The sequence below is a fragment of the Pristiophorus japonicus genome, chromosome 19, assembly GCF_044704955.1.
Source record: "Pristiophorus japonicus isolate sPriJap1 chromosome 19, sPriJap1.hap1, whole genome shotgun sequence".
Classification (NCBI taxonomy): domain Eukaryota; kingdom Metazoa; phylum Chordata; class Chondrichthyes; family Pristiophoridae; genus Pristiophorus; species Pristiophorus japonicus.
In genome coordinates, this window is record NC_091995.1 from 359,610 (window position 1) to 376,304 (window position 16,695).

At 51.4% G+C, this 16,695-nt stretch overlaps 1 protein-coding gene across 2 annotated transcripts in view; it reads left to right on the forward strand.

The window, feature by feature from the left end:
- The window catches only part of LOC139230320 (small ribosomal subunit protein RACK1-like), a 28,352-nt gene extending 12,526 nt beyond the window's left edge, over positions 1-15,826 (forward strand). For both annotated transcript variants that reach the window (XM_070862143.1, XM_070862144.1), the window contains exons 5-6: positions 2,265-2,477; positions 11,791-15,826. In XM_070862143.1, coding sequence (XP_070718244.1) covers positions 2,265-2,477; positions 11,791-11,910 — 333 coding nt within the window. In that variant the 3' untranslated portion in view covers positions 11,911-15,826. The remainder of the gene's footprint in view (positions 1-2,264; positions 2,478-11,790) is intronic.
- The last annotated feature ends 869 nt before the right edge of the window (positions 15,827-16,695 follow it).

Sequence of the window (16,695 nt, forward strand, 5' to 3'; positions counted from 1 at the left end):
ATGTTGGAATCAATTATTAAAGATGAAATAGCAGCGCATTTGGAAAGCAGTGACAGGATCGGTCCAAGTCAGCATGGATTTATGAAAGGGAAATCATGCTTGACGAATCTTCTAGAATTTTTTGAGGATGTAACTAGTAGAGTGGACAAGGGAGAACCAGTGGATGTGGTCTATTTGTACTTTCAAAAGGCTTTTGACAAGGTCCCACACAAGAGATTGGTGTGCAAAATTAAAGCACATGGTATTGGGGGTAATATACTGACGTGGATAGAGAACTGGTTGGCAGACAGGAAGCAGAGAGTCGGGATAAACGGGTCCTTTTCAGAATGGCAGGCAGTGACTAGTGGAGTGCCGCAGGGCTCAGTGCTGGGACCCCAGCTATTTACAATATACATTAATGATTTGGATGAAGGAATTGAATGTAATATCTCCAAGTTTGTAGATGACACTAAGCTGGGTGGCGGTGTGAGCTGTGAGGAGGATGCTAAGAGGCTGCAGGGTGACTTGGACAGGTTGGGTGAGTGGGCAAATACATGGCAGAGGCAGTATAATGTGGATAAATGTGAAGTTATCCACTTAGGGGGCAAAAACAGGAAGGCAGAATATTATCTGAATGGCGGCAGATTAGGAAAAGGGGAGATGCAACGAGACCTGGGTGTCATGGTACATCAGTCATTGAAAGTTGGCATGTAGGTACAGCAGGCGGTGAAGAAGGCAAATGGTATGTTGGCCTTCATAGCGAGAGGATTTGAGTATAGGAGCAGGGAGGTCTTACTGCAGTTGTACAGGGCCTTGGTGAGGCCTCACCTGGAATATTGTGTTCAGTTTTGGTCTCCTAATCTGAGGAAGGACATTCTTGCTATTGAGGGAGTGCAGCGAAGGTTCACCAGACTGATTCCAGGGATGGCAGGACTGACATATGAGGAGAGACTGGATCAACTGGGCCTGTATTCACTGGGAGTTTAGATGGATGAGTGGGGATCTTATAGAAATGTTGTGGAAAAATATTTCCGAGACTATAATATACAAAGAGAGGTTTATTAAATCGGAGACAAAGCTTTGGGAGAAGTGTTAAAGACCCCTGTCTCTGAACCATCTTCTCAAATTGGTATCTGCAGAGAAGTTCTTTTATCTTACAAATTACGTCACTTTACAACACCTGCTTTAGCACTACAAAGCTTTGACTATCGAAGGCTAAGCTTTTGATATAACCCATCCTGCATTGTGACAGGGCAGTATAAACAAGTGCAGGCTTTTGACACCGCTATAAACAAACATACCCAGTACTTAACTTTCCAGTGTTCATTATCTCACTTCCCTATCTCCATTAACTCAAGGCCAGCATGCCTTAAAGTCTAACTGGTTAAAGCATAATGCATCAGTATTGTCCCTTACAAAATTCATTTAAAAGGGGAAAATAAAACAAATGTTTGGTCCCGCATACTAGTTCAGTATATGTCCAAAAATCCACTCCAACAGAAACATATAAAATTCTGACAGGACTGGACAGGTTAGATGCGGGTAGAATGTTCCCGATGTTGGGGAAGTCCAGAACCAGGGGACACAGTCTTAGGATAAGGAGTAGGCCATTTAGGACTGAGATGAGGAGAAACTTCTTCACTCAGAGTTGTTAACCTGTGGAATTCCCTGCCACAGAGTTGTTGAGGCCAGTTCATTGGATATATTCAAGAGGGAGTTAGATATGGCCCTTACGGCTAAAGGGATCAAGGGGTATGGAGAGAAAGCAGGAAAGGGGTACTGAGGGAATGATCAGCCATGATCATATTGAATGGTGGTGCAGGCTCGAAGGGCCGAATGGCCTACTCCTGCACCTATTTTCTATGTTTCTATCTCATTGAAAGGTATAAAATTCTGACGGGGTTGGACAGACTGGATGCGGGGAGGATGTTTCCCCGGGGCTGGGAAGTCTAGAACAAGGGGTCACAGTCTCAGGATACGGGGTAGGAAATTTAGGACCGAGATGAGGATAAATGTTTTCACTCAGAGGGTGGTGAACCTGTGGCATTCTCTACCACAGAAGGCTGTGGAGGCCAAGTCACTGAATATATTTAAGAGGGAGATAGATAGATTTCTAGACACAAAAGGCATCAAGGGGTATGGGGAAAAAGTGGGAATATGGTGTTGAGAATAGAGGATCAGCCATGATCATATTGAATGGCGGTACAGACTCGAGGGGCCGAATGGCCGACTGCTGATCCTATTTTGATGTTTCTGTGTTCTAAGCTGTGGCTGTTCATTTGCAGAACAGGAAGATTCTGACTGGGTCCTGGATTGCCCGCAACGCGATGCAGATCTGGGATTTCCGGAAAACTGTTGCGGAGAAGGTCATCCCGTTCCCTTCGAACAGGGACAGTGGCGAGTTTATCTACGCGGCTCGGTACTGTACCAGTGACATCATCATCGCAGGAGGGAGCGGATCAAACAGCGCGCAGTCCATCAACGTGAAAAGTGACGCGGTGAGTCCGCGGTTAGGGTCAGGGTTCAGGAGTCGCGGTGAGTCCGCGGTTAGGGTCAGGGTTCAGGAGTCGCGGTGAGTCCGCGGTTAGGGTCAGGGTTCAGGAGTCGCGGTGAGTCTGCGGTTAGGGTCAGGGTTCAGGAGTCGCGGTGAGTCCGCGGTTAGGGTCAGGGTTCAGGAGTCGCGGTGAGTCCGCGGTTAGGGTCACGGTTCAGGAGTCGCGGTGAGTCTGCGGTTAGGGTCAGGGTTCAGGAGTCGCGGTGAGTCTGCGGTTAGGGTCAGGGTTCAGGAGTCGCGGTGAGTCTGCGGTTAGGGTCAGGGTTCAGGAGTCGCGGTGAGTCCGCGGTTAGGGTCAGGGTTCAGGAGTCGCGGTGAGTCCGCGGTTAGGGTCACGGTTCAGGAGTCGCGGTGAGTCCGCGGTTAGGGTCACGGTTCAGGAGTCGCGGTGAGTCCGCGGTTAGGGTCAGGGTTCAGGAGTCGCGGTGAGTCCGCGGTTAGGGTCAGGGTTCAGGAGTCGCGGTGAGTCTGCGGTTAGGGTCAGGGTTCAGGAGTCGCGGTGAGTCTGCGGTTAGGGTCAGGGTTCAGGAGTCGCGGTGAGTCTGCGGTTAGGGTCAGGAGTCGCGGTGAGTCTGCGGTTAGGGTCAGGAGTCGCGGTGAGTCTGCAGTTAGGGTTCAGGGTGAGACTGCGGTTAGGGTCAGAGGTCACGGGGAGACTACGGTTAGGGTCGGGGAGCGGTGAGACTGCGGTCAGGAATCGCGGTGAGACTGGTTAGGGTCAGAGGTCACGGTGACACTATGGTTAGGGTCGGGGGTCGCGCTGAGACTGCGGTTAGGGTCAGGGGTCACAGTGAGACTGCGGTTAGGGTTGGGGCGCGGTGACTCTGCAGTTAGGGTCAGGGTTTGCAATGAGACTGCGGTTAGGGTCAGAGTTTGGGGGTCGTGATGAGACTGGTTAAGGTTTGGGGGTCGCGGTGAGAATGCGGTTAGGGTTCGGGGTGGGACTACGGTTAGGGTCAGGGGTCGCTGTGAGACTGCGGTTAGGGTCAGGGTTCGGGGGTCGCGGTGAGGCTGCGGTTAGGGTCAGGGCTCGGGTCGCGGTGAGACTGCGGTTAGGGTCAAGTTCGGGAGTCGCAGTTAAACTGTGGTTAGGGTTCAGGGGTCACGGTGAGACTGTGGTTAGGGTTCGTGGTGAGACTGTGGTTAGGATCAGGGGTCGCGGTGAGACTGCGGTTAGGGTTCAGGGGTCGCGGTGAGACTGCGGTTAGGGTCAGGGGTCGCGGTGAGACTGCGGTTAGGGTTTGGCTTCGGGGCTTGTGACGAGCGCTGGCAATGCCTTGCACCCAGACATGGCGCGGCCGCCGGGGAACGTTAACACCGCCCCAAGGAGATCGATACATGGCTGCATGTACTGTCGCTCAGGCCGCTAACGTACAAACACTGTGGCTGGTGGGGCGGTAATTGGCCTGGTTTATGCCTCGGGGGCGGGGGCTAACGGGGCACTAAGGGGTTACCGACCGGGCGCTTTCACCAATGCCCGCGAGCGTCCTTGGCGGTTTTGCGTTGGCACTAACACTTACCACCTCGCTGTCTCACGCCCCGTAAATTGTAACGTGATCCAGTGTGCGGTGCCCCGTTACCGCCCCGGATGTGATATTCGCTCCCGCCCCCTGCAGCATCGCCGGGCGTTAACATCGGCGGCTGCCGGAGGTGTGGTCACCTCGAATGGCTGCGCGGGGGAGCGCTATCTAAAGGCGGGCGGTGCTTGAGTAGGGCAAAACGTTATCACCCTCCCCAGTCTGGTACCTTGTGATTTGCTATTGACCCCGCGTTTCCTCAGCCCTCCGCTCTCGGAGAGTGCTTGGGGCTGTTCGGCACGGAGCACAGGTCCCGTGGTCCCACACAGGTCGCAGTCAATGGGACCCATCATTGGCCTTCCCTTTCAGCGAGGGAAGGGGCCACTAAGGACAGCAGCATTGCACGGAACCTTGTTCAGTGCTCTGCCTCTACGCCCTTCTCACGCACACTTTCACGCTCTAAGGGAACTAGGTCAGTGCTTGATTTAACACTCCACTTCCCTCTGGGAACACCAAGGCTGAAATTTCCAGGAGCAGCAAAGCATCTTTGCCCGGCGATCCTTCAAAGGTTATCGCCGCAAACGAGGCGCGATGTAATTTCAAGCTCTGGGTGTCCTTGAGATACTGAGGGGGGAGGGGTGGGGGTGATTTTATCCTAACTCACTGGGCAGGAATCCTACGGGAGCGATGAATCTCCGGTTTTACAGCCCTGTCCCGCCCATTACTGCAACGTAGAGTTATGCTGGGTGGGCTGTAAAGTTGCTGTCGCTCCTGATCCCGCCCGTTTCCCCGCGGGCCTGTCTGGGTTACAAGATGACTGTGGACGGAATCGGTTCCAATGAAGCCATTTCCAACACTGGGCTAACACCACGGCGCATATCAAGTGCCTGACATTGTCAGATATCCCAAAGCGATCTCACAGAGACACCGATCCCGCAATGGACATTGAGAGGGGAAGAGGTGGGGATGGGCGGCCCTAAGCTTGGTTGAGGCGGTGGGATTTGAGGATGGCTCTGGAGGTGGAGGGGTTGAGAGATCCCAGAGGCTGCCTGAAGGTGGAGGGAGGGGAGGGGAATGTGCACAAGGCCAGAAGCAGAGGAATGGAGTGTTTTCTTAGGCTAGGGAGGGTCACAGAGTTGGGCAGAGGCATAAGGAATAGGAGCAGGAGTAGGCCGTTCGGCCCCTCGAGCCTGCTCCGCCATTTAATACGATCATGACTGATCCGATCATGGACTCAGCTCCACTTCCCTGCCCGCCCCCCATAACCCCTTATTGGTTAAGCAACTGTCTAAATTTAAGACAGAAATATTCAATGTCCCGCCTTCCACACCTCTCTGAGGCAGCGAATTCCACAGATTTACAACCCTCTGAGAAGAAATTCCTCCTCATCTCAGAATAAGGGGCCGCCCATTTAAAACTAAGATTATGCCCCCTAGTTCTAGTCTCCCCCATCAGTGGAAACATCCTCTCTGCATCCACCTTGTCAAGCCCCCTCATAATCTGATACGTTTCGATAAGATTACCTCTCATTCTTCTGAATTCCAATGAGTAGAGGCCCAACCTACTCAACCTTTCCTCATAAGTCAACCCCCTCATCCCCGGAATCAACCGAGTGAACCTTCTCTGAACTGCCTCCAAAGCAAGTATATCCTTTCGTAAATATGGAAACCAAAACTGCACACAGTACTCCAGGTGTGGCCTCACCAATACCCTGTATAACTGTAGCAAGACTTCCCTGCTTTTATACTCCATCCCCTTTGCAATAAAGGCCAAGATACCATTGGCCTTCCTGATCACTTGCTGTACCTGCATACTAACCATTTGTGTTTCATGCACAAGTACCCCCAGGTGGAGGAGGCTGCAGATTTGTGAAGTTAAGTTACACTGATTATTTGGATTATATAAACCAATGAAAGTGCTGGCGTAAACAACTTACATTTATATTGCGCCTTCAACATAGCAAAGCGTACCAAGGCAGTTCACTGTATTATGAGCTAAACAATTTGACACTGAGCCACAAAAGGAGATATTTGGACAGGTGACCAAACGCTTGGTCAAAGAGATAGGTTTTAAGGAGCGTCTTAAAGGAGGAGAGGGAGATGGAGAGGTTTAGGGAGGGAGTTCCAGAGCTTGGGGCCCAGGCAGCTGAAGGCACGGCCACCGATGGTGGAGCGATTATAATCAGGGATGGTCAGGAGGGCAGAGTTAGAGGAGCGCAGACATCTCGGTGGGTTGTGGGGCTGGAGGAGATTACAGAGATAGGAAAGGGTATAGGGCTGGAGGGGGTTACAGAGATAGGGAGGGGTGTACGGGCTGGAGGAGGTTACAGAGATAGGGAGGGTTGTAGGAGATTACAGAGATAGGGAGGTGTGTAGGGGCTTGAGGAGGTTACAGAGATTGGGAGGGGTGTAGGGGCTGGAGGAGTTTACAGAGATAGGGAAGGGTGTAGGGGCTGGAGGGGGTTACAGAGATCGGGAGGGGTGTAGGGGCTGGAGGATGTTACAGAGATAGGGAGGGGTGTAGGGGCTGGAGGAGGTTACAGAGATAGGGAGGGGTGTAGGGGCTGGAGGAAGTTACAGAGACAGGGAGGGGTGTAGGGGCTGGAGATTACAGAGATAGGGAGGTGTGTAGGTGCTGGAGGGGGTTACAGAGATAGGGAGGGGTGTAGGGGCTGGAGGAGGTTACAGAGATAGGGAGGGGTGTAGGGGCTGGAGGAGTTTACAGAGATAGGGAGGGGTGTCGGGGCTGGAGGAGGTTACAGAGATAGGGAGGGGTGTAGGGGCTGGAGGGAGTTACAGAGATAGGGAGGGGTGTAGGGGCTGGAGGAGTTTACAGAGATAGGGAGGGGTGTAGGGGCTGGAGGGGGTTACAGAGATAGGGAGGGGTGTAGGGGGTTACAGAGATAGGGAGGGGTGTAGGGGGTTACAGAGATAGGGAGGGGTGTAGGGGCTGGAGGAGTTTACAGAGATAGGGAGGGGTGTAGGGACTGGAGGAGTTTACAGAGATAGGGAGGGGTGTAGGGGCTGGAGGAGGTTACAGAGATAGGGAGGGGTGTAGGGGCTGGAGGGGGTTACAGAGATAGGGAGGGGTGTAGGGGCTGGAGGAGTTTACAGAGATAGGGAGGGGTGTAGGGGCTGGAGGGGGTTACAGAGATAGGGAGGGGTGTAGGGGCTGGAGGGGGTTACAGAGATAGGGAGGGGTGTGGGGGCTGGAGGAGTTTACAGAGATAGGGAGGGGTGTAGGGCTGGAGGAGGTTACAGAGATAGGGAGGGGTGTAGGGACTGGAGGAGTTTACAGAGATAGGGAGGGGTGTAGGGGCTGGAGGATTTTACAGAGATAGGGAGGGGTGTACGGGCTGGAGGATTTTACAGAGATAGGGAGGGGTGTACGGGCTGGAGGGGGTTACAGAGATAGGGAGGGGTGTAGGGGGTTACAGAGATAGGGAGGGGTGTAGGGGCTGGAGGGGGTTACAGAGATAGGGAGGGGTGTAGGGGCTGGAGGGGGTTACAGAGATAGGGAGGGGTGTAGGGGGTTACAGAGATAGGGAGGGGTGTAGGGGGTTACGGTGATAGGGAGGGGTGGAGGGGGTTACGGTGATAGGGAGGGGGCGAGGGGGTTACGGTGATAGGGAGGGGGCGAGGGGGTTACGGTGATAGGGAGGGGTGGAGGGGGTTACGGTGATAGGGAGGGGTGTAGGGGGTTACGGTGATAGGGAGGGGGCGAGGGGGTTACGGTGATAGGGAGGGGGCGAGGGGGTTACGGTGATAGGGAGGGGTGTAGGGGGTTACGGTGATAGGGAGGGGTGGAGGGGGTTACGGTGATAGGGAGGGGGCGAGGGGGTTACGGTGATAGGGAGGGGGCGAGGGGGTTACGGTGATAGGGAGGGGTGGAGGGGGTTACGGTGATAGGGAGGGGGCGAGGGGGTTACGGTGATAGGGAGGGGGCGAGGGGGTTACGGTGATAGGGAGGGGTGGAGGGGGTTACGGTGATAGGGAGGGGGCGAGGGGGTTACGGTGATAGGGAGGGGGCGAGGGGGTTACGGTGATAGGGAGGGGTGGAGGGGGTTACGGTGATAGGGAGGGGTGGAGGGGGTTACGGTGATAGGGAGGGGGCGAGGGGGTTACGGTGATAGGGAGGGGGCGAGGGGGTTACGGTGATAGGGAGGGGTGTAGGGGGTTACGGTGATAGGGAGGGGTGGAGGGGGTTACGGTGATAGGGAGGGGTGTAGGGGGTTACGGTGATAGGGAGGGGTGTAGGGGGTTACGGTGATAGGGAGGGCTGGAGGGGGTTACGGTGATAGGGAGGGGGCGAGATATAATGGGGACATCACCATGGAGTGATTTGAAAACCGGCTTGAGAATTTTAAAATCGAATTGGGGTCTATTATGGAGGGGTCTATTACGAGGGGGCACAGTTTTAAGGTGGTTGGTGGAAGGTTTAGAGGGGATGTGAGGGGGGGCTTTACACAGAGGGTTGTGGGGATCTAGAACTCACTGCCTGGAAGAGTGGTGGATGCAGAAACCCTCACCATATTTAAGAGATGGTTGGATGGGCACTTAAAGTGCAGTAACCTGCAGGGTTACAGACCGAGAGCTGGTAATTGGGATTAGACTGGATGACCTTTTGTTGGACGGTGCAGATATAATGGTAAGTACTGCAGGGAATAGAATACGGCCAGGGTGTGATCTCCTGGACTAGTGTCGATCGCCTGGATGGGTCGGAGAGGAATTTTCCCAGATTTCTTTCTCCCTAAATTGGCCTGGGTTTTTGCCTCTCCCAGGCGATCCCATGGCTCCGGTTGGGGTGGAGTGTAGAATGTTTCAGTATAAGGGGTGTCACAGTTGTGTGGGGTGGACTGGTTGGGCTGGGTGCTCTTTGCCTTTCCGTCATTGTTCATAGGTTTATATGTAACCTTCAGGGCTGCTGACCAAGGGCCGTGCGGCTCTTTGTCGGCCGGTGTGGACACGATGGGCCGAAACGGCCTCCTTCTGCGCTGTACATTTCTATGAATCATTGCTTAACCAGGAGCCAGTGTATGTGAGTGAGCACAGGGTTGTTAACGGAGGCCTCACGGAACTCTGCAAAGCAGATGAGCTGTTTGATCACGGGGAGCATCACCACTGAGCTGCAGGTTCAAGCTAATCCCCTCCTTGCCTGATGTCCACATGTAAACACATTGCAACAGAGCGTCATTGAATAGCAGTGGGGTGGGGAGGAGTCCATGGGCAACTCCTGGGCGATCTTCCCCTTTCCTGACTAAGGGCCGGGCTTTTTCAGGTGGGTTAGAAAGCACCAGGTGTAGTGCTCAGTGTGGCTGCAGGGTGACTTGGACAGGTTAGGTGAGCGGGAAAATGCATGGCAGATGAAGTATAATGTGGATAAATGTGAGGTTATCCACTTTGTCTCTCTGTTTTTAACCACCAGAATATTATCTGAATGGTGACAGATTAGGAAAAGGGGAGGTGCAACGAGACCTGGGTGTCATGGTACATCAGTCATTGAAGGTTGGCATGCAGGTACAGCAGGCGGTTAAGAAAGCAAATGGCATGTTGGCCTTCATAGCGAGGGGATTTGAGTACAGGGGCAGGGAGGTGTTACTACAGTTGTACAGGGCCTTGGTGAGGCCACACCTGGAGTATTGTGTACAGTTTTGGTCTCCTAACCTGAGGAAGGACATTCTTGCTATTGAGGGAGTGCAGCGAAGGTTCACCAGACTGATTCCCGGGATGGCAGGACTGACATATCAAGAAAGACTGGATCAACTGGGCTTATATTCACTGGAGTTCAGAAGAATGAGAGGGGATCTCATAGAAAGGTTTAAAATTCTGACAAGTTTAGACAGGTTAGATGCAGGAAGAATGTTCCCAATGTTGGGGAAGTCCAGAACCAGGGGTCACAGTCTAAGGATAAGGGGTAAGCCATTTAGGACCGAGATGAGGAGAAACTTCTTCACCCAGAGAGTGGTGAACCTGTGGAATTCTCTACCACAGAAAGTTGTTGAGGTCAATTCACTAAATATATTCAAAAAGGAGTTAGATGGAGTCCTTAGTACTAGGGGCATCAAGGGGTATGGCAAGAAAGCAGGAATGGGGTACTGAAGTTACATGTTCAGCCATGAACTCATTGAATGGCGGTGCAGGCTCGAAGGGCTGAATGGCCAACTCCTGCACCTATTTTCTATACCTGTTAATTCAGCAGTCCAGAGCATGAGCCAAACATGGATATCTGGCAGACCTCTTAGAAAGTTTAAAAATGTTCATTCACGGGATGTGGGCGTCGCTGGCAAGTCCGACATTTATTGGCCATCCCTAATTGCCCGTTGATAAGGTGGTGGTGAGCCGCCGCCTTGAACCGCTGCAGTCCGTGTGGTGAAGGTGCTCCCACAGTGCTGTTAGGGAGGGAGTTCCAGGATGGTGACCCAGCGACGATGAAGGAACGGCCGATGTATTTCCAAGGCAGGATGGGGTATGACTTGGAGGGGAATGTGGAGGTGGTGGTGTTCCCATGTGCCTGCTGCCCTTGTCATGGGTTTGGGAGTTGCTGCAGTGCATCTTGTAGACGGTGCACACTGCAGCCAGGGGGCGCCGGTGGTGGAGGGAGTGAGTGTTGAAGGTGGTGGGTAGCGTGTCGATCAAGCGGGCTGCTTTGTCCTGGATGGTGTTGAGCTGCTTGAGTGTTGTTGGAGCTGCACTCATCCAGGCAAGTGGAGAGTATGTGAGGTCATGCACTTTGGCAGAAAAATTCAAAGAGCAAGTTATTATTGAAATGGGGAAAGATTGCAAAGTGCTGCAGTACAGCGGGACCTGGGGTCCTTGTGCATGATACACAAAAGGTTAGTATGCAGGTACAGCAAGTGATCAGGAAGGCCAATGGAATCTTGGCCTTTGTTGCAAAGGGGAAGTCTTGCTAGCAGAGAAGGTTCACTCGGTTGATTCCGGGGATGAGGGGGTTGACTTATGAGGAAAGGTTGAGTAGGTTGGGCCTCTACTCATTGGAATTCAGAAGAATGAGAGGTGATCTTATCGAAACGTATAAGATTATGAGAGGGCTTGACAAGGTGGATGCAGAGAGGATGTTTCCACTGATGGGGGAGACTAGAACTAGGGGGCATGGTCTTAGAATAAGGGGCCGCCCATTTAAAACTGAGATGAGGAGGAATTTCTTCTCTCAGAGGGTTGTAAATCTGTGGAATTCGCTGCCTCAGAGAGCTGTGGAAGCCGGGACATTGAATACAGAGATAGACAGTTTCTTAAATGATAAGGGAATAAGGGTTATGGGGAGCGGGCAGGGAAGTGGAGCTGAGTCCATGATCAGATCAGCCATGATCTTATTAAATGGCGGAGCAGGCTCGAGGGGTCGAATGGCCTACTCCTGCTCCTATTTCTTATGTAATGAGGTAGTGGATTGGTCCATTGGAAGAATGGGATAGAGCCAGATGTTGTGCCGGGGTGAGGGATTGGCCTTAATGCTGCATTGTCTTCATCACAGGGCACCAATATTTGTACACAGCACTCAGTTTCATCCTTTATTGTGAAGTGTACCATGAGCAAGTGTGACCTTAGCTCCTTTAATAAGACTCAAGTGCAGGTACCTCGTGGGTGACCTACTTATATGCTGCGATCCCTTGGGAGTTACAAGGGGTTTAATACATAACAAATAAAGATTAGACAGATGGGCTCGAGTGCCTTCCGTTGTGCTGTATTGGGGATAACCCTGTTTCTCTCTCTCTCTCTGTCTCAGGTACTGGGGGAGATTAAGCTAAATAACCGGCCCGTGCATACTATTGCCAGTGTGATGGATGGCCAACACATTGCAGTCGCTGGAGGCGGTGGGAATCTCAACATCGCTTGCCTCCTTTAGCAGAGGACGAGTGGGAAGAAGATCGGCATTAGCTCTGCCCCCAAAGCTGAGCATTTTTGAGTTAGCAATATTGTCATTACTAACCTTACTGAGATCGTACTGTGTGTGTGTTTGTGTTCATCTCCCACTATCTTGTGCAGTCCAAGTGTACGGTCAGATTGATGCCGTTCTCTGCCCGATAGTGGGCAAACTCCCTGAGCTGAGTACCAGAGGCCAGCAAGGTCTCTTCCCCCCCCACCCCCCCCCCGAGCCTGTGCTGTCAGCCCATCGTCGCTTGCAATGCCGGTACATCGACCATAGGTGCAGGAGTAGGCCATTCGGCCCTTCGAGCCTGCACCACCATTCAATAAGATCATGGCTGATCATTCCCTCAGTACCCCTTTCCTGCTTTCTCTCCATACCCATTGATCCCTTTAGCCGTAAGGGCCATATCTAACTCCCTTTTGAATATATCCAATGAACTGGCCTCAACAACTCTCTGCGGTAGAGAATTCCACAGGTTCACAATTCTCTGAGTGAAGAAGTTTCTCCTCATCTTGGTCCTAAATGGCTTACCCCTTATCCTTAGACTGTGGACTTCCCCAACATCGGGAACATTCTTCCTGCATCTAACCTGTCCAGTCCCATCAGAATTTTATATGTTTCTATGAGATTCCCTCTCATTCTTCTAAATTCCAGTGAGTATAAGCCTAGCCGACCCAGTCTTTCTTCATATGTCAGTCCTGCCATCCCGGGAATCAGTCTGGTGAACCTTCGCTGCACTCCCTCAATAGCAAGAACGTCCTTCCTCAGAACGGCCTTACTCTGCTTGCGAGAGGCCGATCAGCACAGGCCCCATCCTGCGAACAGCACCCAGTCACCCCGGCGGAAGCACGTGGGCGAGGACAGGTTCAGACCCAGTGTAATGTCTCTCCTTGCCCCTCCACCGCATACGCTGCTGAACTCCAATCTGAAGTGAATCTCTGGGTGTACGGGTGGGGGTGACTGCATGGTGAAAGCCCCGAGGATTGGTCAGCACAGCCAATGAGTTCACGGCTCCTCACTGCCTGCAGGTTTGTGTGTGTGTGCAGTGCCTGAACATGGCCACAGCTGGAGTACTGCGTGCAGTTCTGGTCACCACATTACAGGAAAGATGTGATTGCACTGGAGAGGGTGCAGAGATTTACCAGAATATTGCCGGGACTGGAGAGTTTTAGCGATGAGGAAAGATTGGATAGGCTGGGGTCTGTTTTCTTTGGATCAGAGGCGGCTGAGGGGAGACCTGATTGAGGTGTATAACATTGTGAGGGGCCTGGATAGAGTGGATAGGAAGGACCTGTTTCTCTTGGCAGAGGGGTCAACAACCAGGGGGCAGAGATTTAAAGTAATTGGGGGGAGATTTAGAGGGGATTTGAGGGGAAATGTCTTCACCCAGAGGGTGGTGGGGGTCTGGAACTCACTGCCTAAAAGGGTGGTAGAGGCAGAAACCCTCAGCACATTTAAAAAGTATCTGGATGTGCCCCTGAAGTGCCGTAACCCACAGGGTTACGGACCCAGAGCGGGAAAGTGGGATTAGGCTGGGTAGCTGTTGGTCGGCCAGCACGGACACGATGGGCTGAAATGGCCTCCTTTATGCTGTAAGTTTCTCTGATTCTATGGTGTGTCGGCCATTATCTGGTTTAGGGTACACATCAGTAAGTTCGCAGTGGCAGAATGTTATCCCTATCAATTGCTGGGAACTTGTAAGCCACAGGGTAGAGAAGCTCCCCTTTAGATTCCACACAGAAGGTTAAGGGTGACATGGGTGAGGTATATCAAATGTTAAGCAGTATCATAGAAACATAGAAAATAGGTGCAGGAGTAGGCCATTCAGCCCTTCGAGCCTGCACCACCATTTAATATGATCATGGCTGATCATGCAACTTCAGTACCCCATTCCTGCTTTCTCTCCATACCCCTTGATCCCTTTAGCCGTACGGGCCACATTTAACTCCCTTTTGAATATATCTAACGAACTGGCCTCAACAACTTTCTGTGGTAGAGAATTCCACAGGTTCACAATTGTTTGGAATAATCCAGCAGTAGAATACAAAACCACTTGAGGCTTTTGACGGGACTAAAGGGAGAGCTGTTGTAGGCCTTCGATGGGCCTAGTGGCCTTTCCCTGGCTCTGGTTACCCTTAATAACCGCCCCCCCCCCACAATACTCTTTGTTCCTACAACCCTACAACCTTCTTCACTGGGAGAGGAACGTACCAACTGAGCAGTGGGGGTGGGGACTAAAATTTAAAAAATCACCAAGATTTTTTAATAATTTAAATTGGTATCGATAAGGTCACTGAAGGGTAAACTAGGCTCCAAATTGAAGGAGGTGAAATTGTAATTAAAAACGTTTAGCAAGTGTCCCCTAGCATTGCTGCCAGAGTCAGATTAGACTACGTGGGAGTCCTCCCTCTGTTTATTGGGGACTTGGCTTGGAGGGTGTTGCACGGAGCAGTCCCGTGCAATAGGTTTTTAAGTTGGTTCATGGGCTCCCAGGCCGCCTGCAATTTCTGCGTCTGGAAGAGTCTGTGTTCCACGTCTATGTTGAGTGTGTGGGGTTGCAGCTCCTCTTCCAATATTTGAAGGGGCTGCTGCTCAAAATCTGGTTGCACTTCAGTCCCACGTTCCTGATCTTTGGGCTGTAGGATTCACAAAATTCTGGGACCCCCTACTCAATGGATGTGTGTCTGGAATTTAAAAGGGGACTGTGTTAGATTTTTGGAGGGGAAATGTGGACAGAAATATCTCACTACTAGGTGCCTTTGAACATAAGAACATAAGAATTAGGAACAGGAGTAGGCCATCTAGCCCCTCGAGCCTGCTCCGCCATTCAACAAGATCATGGCTGATCTGGCCGTGGACTCAGCTCCACTTACCCACCCGCTCCCCGTAACCCTTAATTCCCTTATTGGTTAAAAATCTATCTATCTGTGACTTGAATACATTCAATGAGCTAGCCTCAACTGCTTCCTTGGGCAGAGAATTCCACAGATTCACAACCCTCTGGGAGAAGAAATTCCTTCTCAACTGGTTTTAAATTGGCTCCCCCGTATTTTGAGGCTGTGCCCCCTAGTTCTAGTCTCCCCGACCTAAACTAGGGACTTTTAGATTGAGTTTGGACATTAGCAGTCTAACAAAAGCCCACTTACCAGGGACCCAGATACATACATATTTTACAGAAAAACCCTGGCATCAGCAAAGCACACAATGGACAGTATCAAGACCTGATTACATTCTAACAGCACCATTCGAAAACCCCATCAACACCTTTGAGCATTAGCACGATACAGATTCCCAATCAGACCACCAGAATTCTCACAAAGGGATCAAATTAGAATTGATCAGCCTGCCAAAATCACACAAAGGCAGTCATCAAAAATCAATAGTGCACCCGAAAGTTGGAGCAGCCTCTCAGGTATAACTTGGCCTTGCTGGTAGTCTGGTGGTGACCTTTGGGCTGTGGTGACCTTTGGGCTGAGGAAACACTTCTGAAGAAACGTACCCGAGAACACTCTGGAAAAGCACTTCGACTCTGGCTTTGAACCATCTAACTTGCCCGAGGTTACAGCAACGCAACAAGAAAAACCAACAATCATCCAGCACTGACTCAAGGAAAAAACGTATTTACCATCAAAATGTCGACCAGTGCTAATACCGAAAACACCACAACCAGCCAAAGAATCCACAAGATTGAGGAGCGGGAAAGCAGTGTGCAACTGGTCTAAACTGTGGAGACATCCTTTGGTGAGCAAAGTCCCTGCAATTTCAGAGCCTCGCTTAGTTAGTGCAGTGGTGGGAGGTTTTTTCCACTGCATAACCTCTGTACCCGTTGCGTATACATTTTCCCCCTTTTTCTGTACATTTTGTTATATGCTATTAAGTTAATTAGTGTGGTGTGCCATTTTCTAAATAAAATATTTGTTCTTGCACCAAACAGTTGTCTGTCTACATCTATCACATCCCCTAAATAATTCCAAGCCCTAGAACCAGGGAGTGGGACGATTCGAATCGTCAGGGTCAGAAAAGGCTGACAAACACACCACCCCCTACAGGGCACCCTGTGCGGAGGGGAGCAGGCAAATCAGAGAGCCTCCTCGTCGGCCTGCTCCTGGGCATGGCCAAGGGGGCCAGGCAGCGGGCGGTTGAGGGGGTCGTTCAGCCTGACTGCCTGCTTCTCTTCTGCGGTTACCTCCGAGCCAGGGTGTCCCTGGAGATGGAGCATGGTCCACCGGTACGCTCGTGGCCTTCCGCGAGAGGTGGGCGCCGGAGGGACTGGAGTGCATCATCACCCCCGGGATCAGGCTTTTAATTTGATCATTTAAGTTTAAATTGTTTTAATTTGCCGGTTTTAGTGCGCCCCCCGCCCACCCCCCAAAAAAAAGGGCACTGGAAAAAATGTATTTTAGAGGGCATTTGTTTAAAGTGCACAACTAAAATAGTTGAGTCAGATCAGAATTGACAATGGCATGAGTATTAGAGCATCGAACAACATCTTATATAATCTGGCATTGTTGGGTGTTCTGGAATACATTGTGTGTTACACGGTCCAACCCTGAGTTCTACCATGTAACACACACTCTGATATAATATTGTCGCTCTATCTTGCTCAGCACCCTGGCTTTTATAACATGGAGAACAGAGCTATAGAAATAGATAATAATCAAGTCACAATTTATTTTCACAAAAAACGCAACAGTTGAGGAATCTGATCGACAAATCCCCGAACATTCCACATCGTAAAAACACATACTGCTGTACAAAATA